The 14,437-nt window shown below is 43.2% G+C and overlaps 1 protein-coding gene across 1 annotated transcript; it reads right to left on the bottom strand.

Annotated features, from left to right (window-relative positions):
- Positions 1–4,608: 4,608 nt before the first annotated feature.
- Positions 4,609–13,178, bottom strand: LOC126191049 (uncharacterized). Its single transcript, XM_049931761.1, has 2 exons — positions 12,723–13,178; positions 4,609–5,161 (listed from the first exon to the last, which is right to left on the bottom strand). Exons 1-2 carry the CDS (start codon positions 13,086–13,088, stop codon positions 4,769–4,771), a joined length of 759 nt encoding a protein of 252 aa, XP_049787718.1. The 5' UTR covers positions 13,089–13,178; the 3' UTR covers positions 4,609–4,768.
- Positions 13,179–14,437: the final 1,259 nt, after the last annotated feature.

Below are 14,437 nucleotides of genomic sequence, written 5' to 3'. Positions count from 1 at the left end.
ACGCCGTGTTCCTCCGCACTCAGCATTATTATTATTATTATTATATACTGAAGCACCAAAGAAATTGGTATAAGTATGTATAAGACAAAAAGTGTCTGGCACAGTTGTTAGATCGATTACTACTGCTATAGTGGCAGGTTATCAAGATTTAAGTGAGGTTGAATATCAGGAATCCGGACGGAAAAAACATCCTGCAAGAACGATACCAACGACGACTGAAGAGAATTGTTCAACGTGACAGAAGTGCAACCCTTCCGCAAATTGCTGCGGATTTCAGTGCTGAGCCATCAACAGGTGTCATCGTGCGAACCATTCAATGAAACACCGTCGCTTCGGGCTTTCGGAGCTGAAGGATTAGTCGTGTACCCTTGATGACAGCACGTCACAAAGCTTTATGCCTCGCCTCGCCGCTCAACACGGACACTGGACTGTTGATGACAGGAAACACGTTGCCTCGTCGGACGAGTCTCGTTTCAAGTTGTATCGAGCGGGTGGACGTGTACTGTTATGGAGGCTACCTCATAAGTCCATAGATCCTGCAAGTCTGCAGGGGACTGTGCAAGCTGCTGAAGGCCCTGTAATTGTGTGAGGCGCAGGCAGTTGGAGTGATATGAGACCCATGTGATTTGAGACTTTCTCGGCGTATTCCATTCGTGAAATCTTCTCGGGTGATCAGCCGAGTAAAGGCGTCGTCTTCTCGCAACGTTTCGAAGGGTTTCGTACCCATCATCTTCGCTTGAAGATGATGGGTACGAAACCCTTCGAAACGTTGCGAGAAGACGACGCCTTTACTCGGCTGATCACCCGAGAAGATTTCACGGATATGAGACCCCTGATACGTCTAGATACGACTCAGACAGGGGACACATACGTAAGCATCCTCTGCATCCATTCATGTCCATCGTGCATTCTGACGGACGGGCAATACCAGTAGGACAATGCGACACTACAAACGTCCAGAACTGCTACAGTGTGGCTCCAGGAACACGCTTCTGAGTTTAAACATTTCGGCTGCCCACCAAACTCCCCACACACGAACATTATTGAGCATATGTGGGATGCCTTCCAATGTGCCGTTCGAAGGAGGTCTCCACGCCCTCGCACTCTTACTGATAAATGGACAGCCCTGCCGGATTCATGGCTTCAAATCACTGCAACACTACCTCAGACATTAGTCGAGTCCGTGCCACGTCGTGTTGTGGCCATTCTGCCTGCTTGCGATGGCCCTACACGATATTGGGCAGGTGTAACAGTTTCTTTGCCTCTTCAGTGTATTATTACCTTTATCATTATTTTACCCTTACTTCGCCTTCCACACAGATTCTATAATGTCACCTGGAGTGCCATAGACTGCCAACAAGGCAACCACTGATTCAGCTTGCATTGACTCGGCCGCAGAGAGTGAGGCGCACAGCAACTGGTGCCCCCAAAGACAACGCTGAACAGAGAAGAGGAATTATGTCTACCTTTTGATGCGTTCCAGTGTTGCAAACAGCATCACTATGAACAAGTTGTGTAAACCCTGAGGAAAGTGAACATTTTCGCACTGCATTCGCTGTAGTCAGTGCATTCACTTAGTCATTTACGTTTTTCTATTAGGTACACAATACGATCACATCTGGCTGACATAAACGGTAGTTGGGACAGTAGGATATAAACCACTTACCTGTTGAGGTCAACAGTTGTTCCCTGATCTTTGAGGTCACGATGTCGTCACCTAAGGCCACTTAGCATCTGTAGTTGCTCAAGCCGTAAAAGAAGAAAAACCTGTGTTTGATGTCGTGTCGACATCGAGGTCTCTAGAGATGGAAGCAGGCTCGGATTTAGTCTATCATGGGACAGGAAATCGGCAGCGACCTTTCAGACGAACCATCCCGACATTTGACTGATAAGCCTTGTTGTTCCTGCAGTCCTGACCTGCTGTGAGTGTTCGACTGTTGCCATGGCCAGCACGTTCCCTCCATGACTGACCCCATCTGGTCGTGAGGTGCTAAGAGTCTGGTACACCACAGCTGGCTCGCCATTACGACAATGAGCTCCAGCACAGAACTGATGCAGCATGGAATGATTTAACCACATCAGTCATTGAAGTACATAACGACTCGGTGCAAGACTGGGTTACAGCAGTAACTGCTGCCAGAGGTGGCAACCCACTGTACTACCTTTCGAATTCTGTACATCCCGAAGCCTTGAAAAATTGTAAACTTATATTGTTCCCACAATTCTGTATGCTGCCATGAAGCATAATTTTTGCTATCCTCTGAGGAGCTGCAGTTGTCATGGTCATTAACATGGTTGCTTTTCACCATAATTTATAGTTAAACTCATCGTGTACGTGCGTGTCAGCGTTGGAAATTGCTTTCGCTTTCGTTGACGGTGACACCATCCACTGTTATCTGAGATATCAGTACAATATTATCATCCAGCAGACTTTTTGTCTACTATCTTGATAGTATAATCTCTTCTAGATAGCGATAAGAAGACATTATGATGGGTTGAAAACACCAAATACCAGACAACTGTTTCGTTTCTTAGCACTCTGTAACATAAAATATAATTAAATGACACTACATTAATGCTTTTGTAATATTTGTCCTTTCACAACTGTTGACCTTGGAAAAAATCCTTGTATTACTATCCTGGTTGCAGTGTTTAACAGATTAGTTTCCTTGTAGTCTGATCATTTATTTTTCGTGATTAATACGTGGAGTAACTGGTGTAGGTGCAGAAATTTCTATTCTCATCTCAGAACATATCATCAATATTCACATTATTTACAGACGGATAATTATAGCTTTTACAAATGGTATCTTTTTAGGCTGGGTAGCATTCCAAGTCCGTGTGGCAAAAGCAAGCAATTAATGGCTATTTTCCCCTCAGATGGTGACGTATGGATGCAAGGACGCAAAATGGTTAGCCTATACTGACAGGCATAGTTCACTTAGTGGTGCTCCTATGTCCATGCATAAAACACTAGGTCATAAAATTTCTGCGATGTCTATAGGAAGAATGTTCCACATAGATAAACAACAAACTACACAGTTATGTATGTAAATATTAAGGTACCACATATAACGATATGTGAACGTATCCCTGTTACATACTGTATGGACTGTATGCTGCAGAAAATGTCACATTACGTCAGAATGGTTAGTCTATACTGACAGGCATAGTTCACAAATGTCACTCTACGTCATATCCTCTTATATTAAAAACTGTGTATCTACATTTATCTAAGGAAATTACACCAGTAAGTACGTGGGCAGGCAGACGTTCAGTTATGGTCAACACAAGAAATGCATTTCCATATGACAATGAAACTAGATTATCATTATAAGTTTATTTATCGTTACCAAGACTGAGAAATATAGATTTATAGAACTGGTCGTTTCTCATTCCACATTCTCCCAAGAATTTCAGTGAGCTGGAATGAATGCCATCAGTTTCTTTCAAAATGTCACACACTCCATAAGATCTTAGGAGAATGTCTACTAGTGTTCTCTTGTAGCAAAGTAAAACCTGACAAATGCATATGTAGAAAGAATAACACGTTTGATCGTGACATCTGTTTAATGACAAAGTACTGAGCTCGATCAGATTGTATGTAAGTGCTAATAAATGGTTCACTGGCTGAATGACGGGTAAGTGAGAGTGTGCATATAATAGTAAGACAAATTTCGTAAGAACTGTATCTAGTTACTAATAATATAGCATAAAAACATATCCTATAAGCAATTAATCTAGCTGTCAGTCATGACACTCTGAACGCCAAGGCGAACTGTAAAGCAATAAATTAAGTGGGATTAGACGAACGTAGACATGTAATACTCACATAATAAGTAAACCTATGTACGATATGGAGATAGTGTATCTCTGAAAATACTATATGTACCTCAGATATAAGAGCATTTGTCACAATGAATACGTACAACACATAATGGACAATCAGAAGAGAATTATGCTGTAAGCAGGTGAAACTCTCTGAAACAACAGCTTTCCAGTGACCAGCTAAACAGAGCTGTAATCTATGTGTAACTTTCATACCTATCACTACATTACAAGCGAAGAAAATAAAATGCATATTATAAAGATAAATGGCATATTTGTAATGACTCAGATGGAAATGCTATCTTGAAACTGCTGTTGGAGCTTAGAAATTTCCAGTTTTATTGAGTCATTTTAATGATGGAAGGACAGTTAGTAGGGCATTATACGAGTTACGGTGTCTTCAATGCGGCAAAACTGATTCCATGGCTGAATAAAGATGCCATTGGGTGAGCAACGTCCTTACACATTCAACGTAGACGTCTTTACAGGTGTCTATCACGTAGTTATCTACCTGCTCTAACAGAAGACATGCACAGCATCTGCGAAGTTAACGATATATGTAACGCGCTTTTCAAACTCCAGTAATATAACGGAAACGGTTGTGAGGCGATGTATGTCCAGTTGCTTCCTCGGAATCCAATGTCGGAAAGTTATGTACCCCTTTTCACATATCTTCGAAGTTATTACAATAATATAACGTTGACAAATCACGTTTTACCACAGCATTTTCACTGCCACCTACTCCCAGAAAACAATGAGCGAAAATGAAATGTATGCCAATTAAGAAATAATATCATTTATTTGATCATAATAACGTATGGCATTCACGATCATGCTAAACATGGCAGGAGACTGATATTAAGGAACCTCTGAGTGTGTATGAAAACTTATTAGGCTGCCACTTGTTTTACATGAATGCATATAGAATGAGAGAACTTGATCAGATTCCTGTGGTACCACTGATAAAGGAACGGAGGTTACCGACGTTAGCATACACGCCACCATCGGTCTCGCACTGTTCCCTCCCCCACGAGACGATGCCGACCTGAGTGCCGCCACTGACGAGCGGACCACCGGAGTCGCCGTAGCAGGTGCTCCTGCCGGCCTCGCCGGCGCAGATCATGCGGTCGGTGACGCCGAACCTGGCCACGCAGCTGGCGCGGTCGATGACGGTGATGTCCACCTTCATCAGATTGAACGGTGACGCCTGGCCCGAGGTGGCTACGGCACCCCAGCCGGTGATGGTGACTGCGAGGCCTCCTGGTGGGTCGTAGCCGTCGGCAGGGAGACCCACAACCTGTATGTTGCCACCGATGGGGAGAGGACTGGCCACCTGCAGCGTACCATGCAGTTAGTTTCTGATAATCTGGGTAGAGGACATCGGGTGACACAATGAGTCAGTTAACAAATCAATTTCTTGACCCACTCAAAAACACTCATCAAAAGATATAGGTTAATGCCGATGCTGAATCATGAAATTTGTCAAGGAACAAGGCTTTGCTGTACAACAAAATAAAAAATACGTAAAATGTAAATTTGTAGTTATATCAGTCGAGAGAGAAAAAAGTGTTAGTCATTTCTTATCTGACTTTATTCGTCATTCTGTTAAGACCTCATTTCATCAGTAAAGGGTAATGAACTAAGTTGAAATTTATGTCAGATATTGAGGTCTATAGTCCCTTGGCCGTGTAACAAATGTAGCCTTATAAGTCAAAACAGCTAAATGCTAGGGCCATTTACGTCTTTTAATTTGATACTCACAAACTCACTCATCAAAACCTACACGGTAGTTCCCGTTCCCGGCCGGTCTGGCCGAGCGGTTCTAGGCGCTTCAGTCTGGAACCGCACGACCGCTACGGTCGTAGGTTCGAATCCTGCCTCGGGCATGGATGTGTGTGACGTCCTTAGGTTAGTTAGGTTTAAGTAGTTCTAAGTTCTAGGGTACTGATGACCTCAGATGTTAAGTCCCATAGTGCTCAGAGTAATTTGAAACATTTTGAGTTCCCATTGGCGTAGAATCATGAAATTTTGCGAGAAGCAATGTCTCAAAGTAAGGCGAAAAACCCTAAAACTTTTAATCTGTGCATTCCTTGTAAAATAAATAAATAAATAAGAAAGCTATGGGACTTATGTGCTGAGGTCATCAGTCCTCTAGAACTTAGAGCTACTTAAACCTAACTAACCTAAGGACATCACACACATCCATGCCCGAGGCTGGATTCGAACCTGCGACCGTAGCGGTCACGCGGTTCCAGGCTGTAGCGCCTAGAACCACTCGGCCACTCCGGCCGACATTCCTTGTCAGATGATTGACTTTTATCACTGCGATACAGACAGCCTGAATACAGTGATGCTCAACAGTATAATAATGGTCGCCTGCTTTCTACAGGATTGTACATCACATATTACTGAAGTTAAAACATTATTGAAAATCTTGGATACCCTGGGAGTGATATCTTCCAGTATCAATAGTGATAATGAGCGAAAACTGTAGAGATTCACTATTCCCAGAATGGAAGAAGTATCTGTATACATAATGAAGATCGCACCGAACCCTCAGTGCTAGAGTCCAATTCTCACCTGGTCAGTCTTTTTTAAAATATAAAAGAATATTCGAAATGCTCTTGTTTACAAAAATTTCTGTGTGGTATGTAAGGTCTTAACATTTAACTTAACTGACTCCTCTTTATGCATTACAGCATATTGATGTGCGTCAGTGATATGCAGCATTCTCATCATCAGCGTCACCATATCAGTAATAAGCATGCTGTCATAATACGCAACTATAACTTTGAAATACTTTCTGTATTATGTATTAGTTTCACGAAAACTGCTTGGTCAAAACAGTGGTGGCCAAGGTTCCAAACAGATCCCTGATTGTGAAAGAAAATACGATCTTTAGCGGAAGACAATTGTGTGCATTATTTATCAAAGTAGATAAAGATATTTTCTATAACCCTAAGAAATAAACAAGAGTACCGCTACAGCTCAGTTGTTCAATAGCAGTAAAATATGCACTTGGCGTGCAATCTTACTTACGTGTTGAACTGCAGTTTTCTGTAGAACAGTTCGATGTTTGCAACACAGTTTAAGCGACAACTGACACAAATGAAATTGTGACTAATTATATATTTCTACACGAATAAACTACCGAACACAGTAGCTTTCCAATTTATGATTTCTATCAGTGGAGAAACTTTATCATGGATGATACCTCCACAGTCTTTGCTGTTAGTACCTCACACCCTTCCCTACGGATGATGGGCGGTCACAGAAATATATACAAGAAGAAGTAAGAATCTAGAATTGTCATTTCCATATAATAAAGGCTGAAAAATTACAATGGATTATTAACAAAACTAACCACAAAGAATTGAACTTATTAATACTCTTCAAAGTGAAGGAACAGAGAGTAAACGTTAAAAATGCTTCTTCCACTTACGCCATCGATAACACTTTATAAAAACGGTGACACCTCCTCATGTTAATCAACTTGTGACATTGTTTGGGTGCCATCTATTTTCACAGTTTGAAAATTAACAAAATATGTTTTCAGAATCACAATAGCCAAGTACAATCCACTCATCATAGCTTACGGTTTAATCAGCATGAGCCATGCCCTCCACCTAACGCTCCCACCACCTGCTTTACAGTCATTGCGCAGTCATGGCAACTGGAGAGCTGAACCAGTAATTCCAAGGCTTCTTTAGGTCCTGTGTTGCACGGGGTGGAGTTTAGTCCCATTTCTTAATTTCGTGAAGTACAGAGCTTCTCAGTCAAGTCGTGACTGGGCTGCTTAGACGAGAGACAAATGTAGATTACTGCCGAGATGAAGCTGTGTAGCAGGAGGACGAAGTGACCCATAGGAAATTGGGGATGGATTTTGGGGAGGAATACTCAACCACGATTATTTTAAGCAGGAAATAGATGCAGAAAACGATGCGGCTCTGAGTTGAAATAGTACCTTTGTAGAGCTCGATTATGACTCTATGAGGAAGAGACAGAACGTAGACTTTGGACTAAATTTTCGTAATCTTCTGCAAATCTTCATATCTCCCTTGAAAGCAAGACAATGTTGAAATAGCAGAAGCAGCGAACAGCGTCTGCTCCTCCACTCCCCCCCCCCCCCCCCCACACACACACACGTATGCCACCCGCACGCAGTTTCGGAAACCCGTAGCTGTGTAACATAATCATCCTGGTTCCTTTCATGACCTCATGATGAAGTGATTTGCGGGGTCCGCAATTTGGGTCAAAAAATAAATCATATGCAATAAAATTGAGATAAAGTTATACTGAAGTGAAAAAAGTCATGGGACGCATCACAATATCCTGGTGGACCTCCTTTTGCCTCGATAAGGGCGGCAGCTTCGCGTTGCATAGACTCTTGCGGAAATATTGAGCCTAGCTGCATCTATAGCCGTCCATAGTAACGAGAGCATTGCCCACGTTGTGGACGAACTGAACCCTCAATTATGTCCCGTAAATTTTCCTCGTAGTAGTGATGGGATATTGGAACGAAGTTGTAGGAAGGAGTAGAAGAAGAGCTTACGGAAGAGTGTAGCCTTGGAAGTACCAAGGAGAGACGACAAATAATACCTCAGTTCTACAATAAATTTCAGCTTTGAATAGCGAACTCTCTGTTGAAGAAACACAAGAGAAGGGCGTGTACTTGAAACAGGCCGGGAGATTCGGGGAGATATCAGTAAGATTACATCATGGTTAGGCAGAGATTGCGAAATCAGATACTGGACTTTAGGGCGTAACCAGGGGCAGATATTCTCCCAGTTCAAAATTTAGTAGTGAAGAAGAGTAGACCGAAGTGTAAAAGACTGGTGAGAAATAGTCAGTGAGCAAAAGTGTGGGATACGCAAGTACTAAGGAATGAAGAGATACGTTTGAAGTTCTCTGAGACCATAGATACCGCGATAAGAAGTAGGTCACTAGGCAGATCAGGGGAAGAGGAATGGACATCGCTAAATCACAGAAGTTGGAAAGGAAAACATAGGTACAAGGATAGTAACTGTGAAGAAAATCTGGGAGACAGAAGAAATACTTCAGCTTATCGATAAAAGAAGGAAGTGCAAAAATGTTCAAGAAAATTGAGGAATACCGAAATACAAGTCACTTGGGAAGTCCAGGGAAACTAAGGCGAAATTGCTCCAAGGGAAATGTGAAAATATCTAAAAAGAAATAGCATACAGAAAAATCTAAACAACCTTTGACCAAATTAAAAGCAAGGGATGTAACATTAAGAGTGCAATGGTTATTCCACTGTTAAATGTAGAGGAGAGAGCGGCCAGGTGGTATCTGAAGTCGTGGAAGACTTGTCTGTTGACGTGATAGAAGAAGAAACAACAGTAGATACGGAAGAGATGGGAGATCCAGTACGAGAATCGTAATTTAATAGAGCTCTGGAAGAGATAAATGACATTGTATCAAAAATTTTGAAGTCATTGTGGGATGTGGCAACAAAACGAATATTCATGTCGGTGTGTAGAATGTATGACTCTGGCTGTAAGCCGTCTGACTTTCGGAACAAAAACACTATCCACGCTATTCCGAAGATTGTAAGAGCCGACAAGTGCAAGAATTATCGCACAGTTAGCTTAACGGCTCATGCATTCAAAATTCTGAAAGATCAATATACAGAAGAATGGAAAAGAAATCTGTAGGTGTGAGACGACGTTTAGCTTGTCTTTAGTAAAGATAAAGGCACAGGAGGAGCAATCCTGTCGTTGCAGTTGATAAGGGAAGCGAGATTAAAGAAAACTCAAGACACGCCCATAGAATTTTTCGACTGGAAAAAGCGTAAGACAATGTTGAATGGTGCAAGATGTTCGAACTTCTGAGATAAATAGCGGTATGTTGTAGGAAATAACAAATAGTACATAGCCTGTACAGAAGTCAAGAGGGAATATTAAGAGGGGAAGACCAAGAAACAAATGTTCGGATTAAAAAGTGTGTAACAGAGTGATGTAGGTGTTTCACCCCTTTGTTTAATCTATATATCGCAGAAGCAACGACGGAAGTTAAAAAACAGTTTCAAGAGTGGATTTAAAATTTAGGGAAAGGATATAAATGATAACATCCAGTGATGACATTGCTATCATCAGTGAAAGTAAAGAAGAATTAAATGATCTGCTGAATAGAATAAACTGTCTAATAAACACAGTGTGTGGATTGAGAGTAAATCGAAGAAAGTAACGAAAGTAGTAGAAATGAGACCATCGAAAAACTGGTGATCACGAAGTATATGAAGGTACAGAATTCTGCTACCTAGGCAGCAAAGTAACACATGACGGACGGAGCAAGGAGGGCGTAAAAAGGTTATTAGCATTGGTGAGAAGTGATTTCCTGGCCAAGAGAAATCTACTAGTGCCAAACATATCCGTAATTTGAGGAAGAAATATCTGAGGATGTATGTTTGGAGCACAACGTTGTACGGTTGTGAAACATGGAACGTGGGAGAAACGGAACAGAAGAGACTCGAAGGATTTGGGATTTGATGCTACAGACGAACGTTTAAAGTTTGGTGGGTTGACAGGTATGCAATGAGGATGTGCCCACAGAATCGAAAAGGAAAGGGAGGTATGGGAAATGAAAACCCTTGACAAGAATAGATAAGCTAGTAGGACATATGTTAAGACGACGAATAAGGTCGGTGGTCTGACACTGGGATAGCTTCCAACATGCTAGGGCAGCTGTATAGGGCAAATCCAGTAGAAGAATAGAAAGATTGAAACACCTCCAGTAACTGCAGACGCTGCCGGAGAGCTCTAATCACTTTTTCTACTTTTATCCCAACCACACGAGTTTGAAAACGGAACTTCGAAGCAGGCAATCTCAGCGTGAGTATACTCCGGACAGTCTCGATCAAACAGGCCAGATTAGCTTACAGAAGAAAAGTATCGCTTCTTTCATATTCGTTAGAATGGGGCGTACCATTTCACAACAGATTTTTCCCATCCTGAATTTTAACTAAACTCGTATAATGCTCCACCATAATGACGATCTATACAGTGCTGGCCCTGATGAAGCACCTTTCCGATCGTAATGTATCAACAGACTGCCCTCCCCGTCCGTTCCGGACAGTCTTCACAGCAGCCGCTTACCATTGGCGCCATCTCATGGACCCACAGATTCTCATGACATATAGAATGGGTCGCCATGTGGATGTTATCATTAACTGAACTGAGTATTGTCACACAGATATATAATAAACCGACAAAATTTCAATCTAACTCTCTACAGGTCTTGATTTCTTCCAGAACAGGTATCGTTGTAAACTGTATTATATGTAAAGTATGAACTTTCTCTGTATTGGACTATTTAGGATCGGATATGATGTTTTGCATTCTACAAGCTTTTCATTTGATTTAAGCCAGGATTTACCGAAGGATAACCTATACCGAGGTGAAAAAAAGTCATGGGATCACGATATGCTCATGTACAGATGACGGCAGTATTCCGTTTACAAGGTATAAAAGGGCAGTGCACTGCTACAGCTGTCGTATGTACTCAGATAATTCATGTGAAAAGGTTTCCGACAAGATTATGGCCGCAGGACAGCAACTGAACGTGGAACAGTAGTTGCATATAAACGCAAGGAATTTTGTATTTCGAAAATCGTTAGGGAATTGTATATACCGAGTTCCAGAGGGCCAAGAGTGTGCCGAGAATACCACATATCAGGCATTACCTTTCACCACGGACAAGGCAGTGCCCAACGGCCTTCACTTAACAACCAAGAGCAACGCCGTTTGTGTAGAGTTGTTAGTGCCAATAGACAAACATACTATAAATGACCGCAGAAATGAATAAGGGACGTGCGACAAATGTAGTAGTTAGGACAGTGCAGAGAAATTTGGGGATATTGGGCTATGGCAGCAGACGAGGAACGCGAGTGCCTTTGCTAACAGCACGGCATCGCCTGCAGCGTCTGTACTGGGCTAGTGACCAAAGTCGCTGGCTCCTAGACGAGTGGGAAAACTTGGTCTCATCATCTGAGTCTCGAATTCAGTTGGTGAGAGATGATGGCAGAATTCGAGTGTGGCGCAGGCCTCGTGAAACCATGGATTGAAACTGTCAGCAAGCGACTGTACAAGCTGGTGGTGGATCTGTAATGTCGAGGGCTGTGTATACAGGGAACAGACTTGTTGGTCTGGTCCAACCGAACCAATCGTTGACTGGAAACGATAATATTCAGCTACTTGGCAACCATTTGCTACCATTCAAAGATGGACTTTTTTTTAAATGACAAAGTGCCCTATGAGTGGGACATAATCGTTCGCGATTGGTTTGAAGAATATTTTGACCAATGGAGGGAAAGATATGGCCTTCCAGATCTCCTGACGCTGATATCACCGAACATTTATGGAACGTAACTGAGAGGTCATTTCATGCTCTTTAACCTGAATGGGCAATTCTTCCGCCATTATGGAGTGCTATAGAGGCAGATAGGGTCACTATTTCTGCAGGCGACCTCGAATGACTTTTTGACTCCATACCACACCCAGCTGCTGCACTACGTCGGGAAAAGGGTGGTCCAACACGATGTTAGGAGTTGTCCGAAACTTTTGTCGCCTCAGTGTAAATTGCTTCGGTTTCTTAAACGACAGAAAAGCTTCGTATCTCATTTCTTTAATGAAAGAATCGTATGTATTCGTCTGATAGTGTTTTGTGTTATCATTCTGCTCTTCAGTACCTCAGATCTCGTACTACTGCACTCCTGAAGCCGTGTCAATATACGACATGTATCAGGTTGTGTTAGGTGTTAGTGGGCGCTCTCAGCAGTCTTTGCTGCTAATAGCTCACACTTTGCACTATGGATGATGAAAGCGTGCATGGACGTCTACAGAAATTTAGCTAGAGGGGAAGTAGATAGCGCTCACCTGCAGCACCGAGATGTCGTAGTCTATCGTGTTGGGGTTGTAGTAGCCGTGCAGAACGCCGTACGCCACGGCGGACACGACGCCTCCACTCTCGCGGATCGAGGTGCCGGCCCTAACGCTGTACGTGGCGATGTTGGCGCCGTAGAGGCAGTGGCCGGCGGTCAGCACCCAGTTGCTGCTGATGACGGACGCCCCGCAGTAGTGGTATCCGTTTACCTGCATGGATACCATCCACGGGTAGCTGGATATGTCGGCGGTGGTGCCGCCGATTATCCGGCCATTCCCTCTGGCCCTGATCCTGAACGGCCGGGGCGCGGCCAGGCCACAAGACAAAAGACACAGGACCGCGAGGAGGAGGCGCAACATCTTCGCAGCTACCGTCGACCAGATTGGCAGCACCTTTATATTAACAGACACATTAAGTTAGATATCTTTGTCGTGAAGCACTCGATGAATAAAAGGCATTCCCAACTGTTCATGCCTGTCCACAACCACTACAGATTACAGACACATCTGCAGATGTAGACGATAACGACGTAATCAGGTGATAGGGTACTTTTATAAACATGTTATCTTGCCACCTGCCTCCACTTGTCAACAACCACTTCAGGCTTCAGATCCGTCACAATATGTAAAGGCTAATAGAGTGATTAGGTCACAGGGTACTAATTAGTTCACGTATGACTAGTCCATTCCTCTTACACATCTTTTTGATCAAACAAAATTTCATGTATCATTGTTCGTCTTCTTCTTTTGCTAGCCCCTTTATCCCGCAGTCTGCCCAGGGTCAGCACACTTAGAATCGGGTTTGGCGCGGTTAGTTTGAAGGGGTGGCCAGATGTCCTTAATGTCGCCACCTCATACCCCCCGGGGCCCGAATCAATGTATCTCACCTGTATGTGTCTAGTATAAATCATTAAATAGTGCGAACGTGTTTCAGGTGTCAGCTAGTCGTGTAATTGAGGCGGGACGTGAGACCATCCCGATATTCAGCTAGTGGTATGTAAAAAACGGCCTGAAAATCACATCCAGGCTGGCCAGCACAACGGCCCTCGTCGTTCATCCACCAGGTGGGTTCGAACCAGGGCCGGCGCACCTACCCGAGTCGAGAAAGCTTTGGGTTGGTTGTTTGGGGGAAGAGACCAAACAGCGAGGTCATCGGTCTCATCCGATTAGGGATGGACGGCGAAGGAAGTCGGCCATGCGCTTTCAAAGGATCCATCCTCGAGGCATTAGCGCGTTAGCGCTCTCGGCTAACCTAGCGGGCTAAAATTTTATGTATCATTACTCTACAAAAAAGTTGTCCTCCCACCTCATGCCTGGAAGGGCATAACATCGATGTCCAAGACAGGATGGAATGTTTCTGTTTGCCGGCCAGTGTGGCCGAGCGGATCTAGGCGCTTCAGTCTTGAACCGCGCCACCGCGACGGTCTAAGGTTCGAATCCTGCCTTGGGCGTGGATGTGTGTGATATCCTTAGGTTAGTCAGGTTTAAGTAGTTCATAGTTCTAGGGGACTGATGACCTCAGAAATTAAGTCCGATAGTGCTCAGAGACATATGAACCATATGTTTCTGTTTAAAAGTTTCTTGTACACTTGCAACGGAAGAGGAAGAGTGGAAGCCCTACTAGAATCGACCGAGGGATCAATTAGTGCAGTAAATGGAGAGAATTTGTTGCCATTTACTCGAAATGCATTAGGGAAACATGAAAGTCT

The sequence above is a fragment of the Schistocerca cancellata genome, chromosome 6 (assembly GCF_023864275.1).
Source record: "Schistocerca cancellata isolate TAMUIC-IGC-003103 chromosome 6, iqSchCanc2.1, whole genome shotgun sequence".
In the NCBI taxonomy this organism is placed as follows: Eukaryota; Metazoa; Arthropoda; class Insecta; order Orthoptera; family Acrididae; genus Schistocerca; species Schistocerca cancellata.
This window is presented reverse-complemented; position numbering and strand designations above follow the sequence as displayed.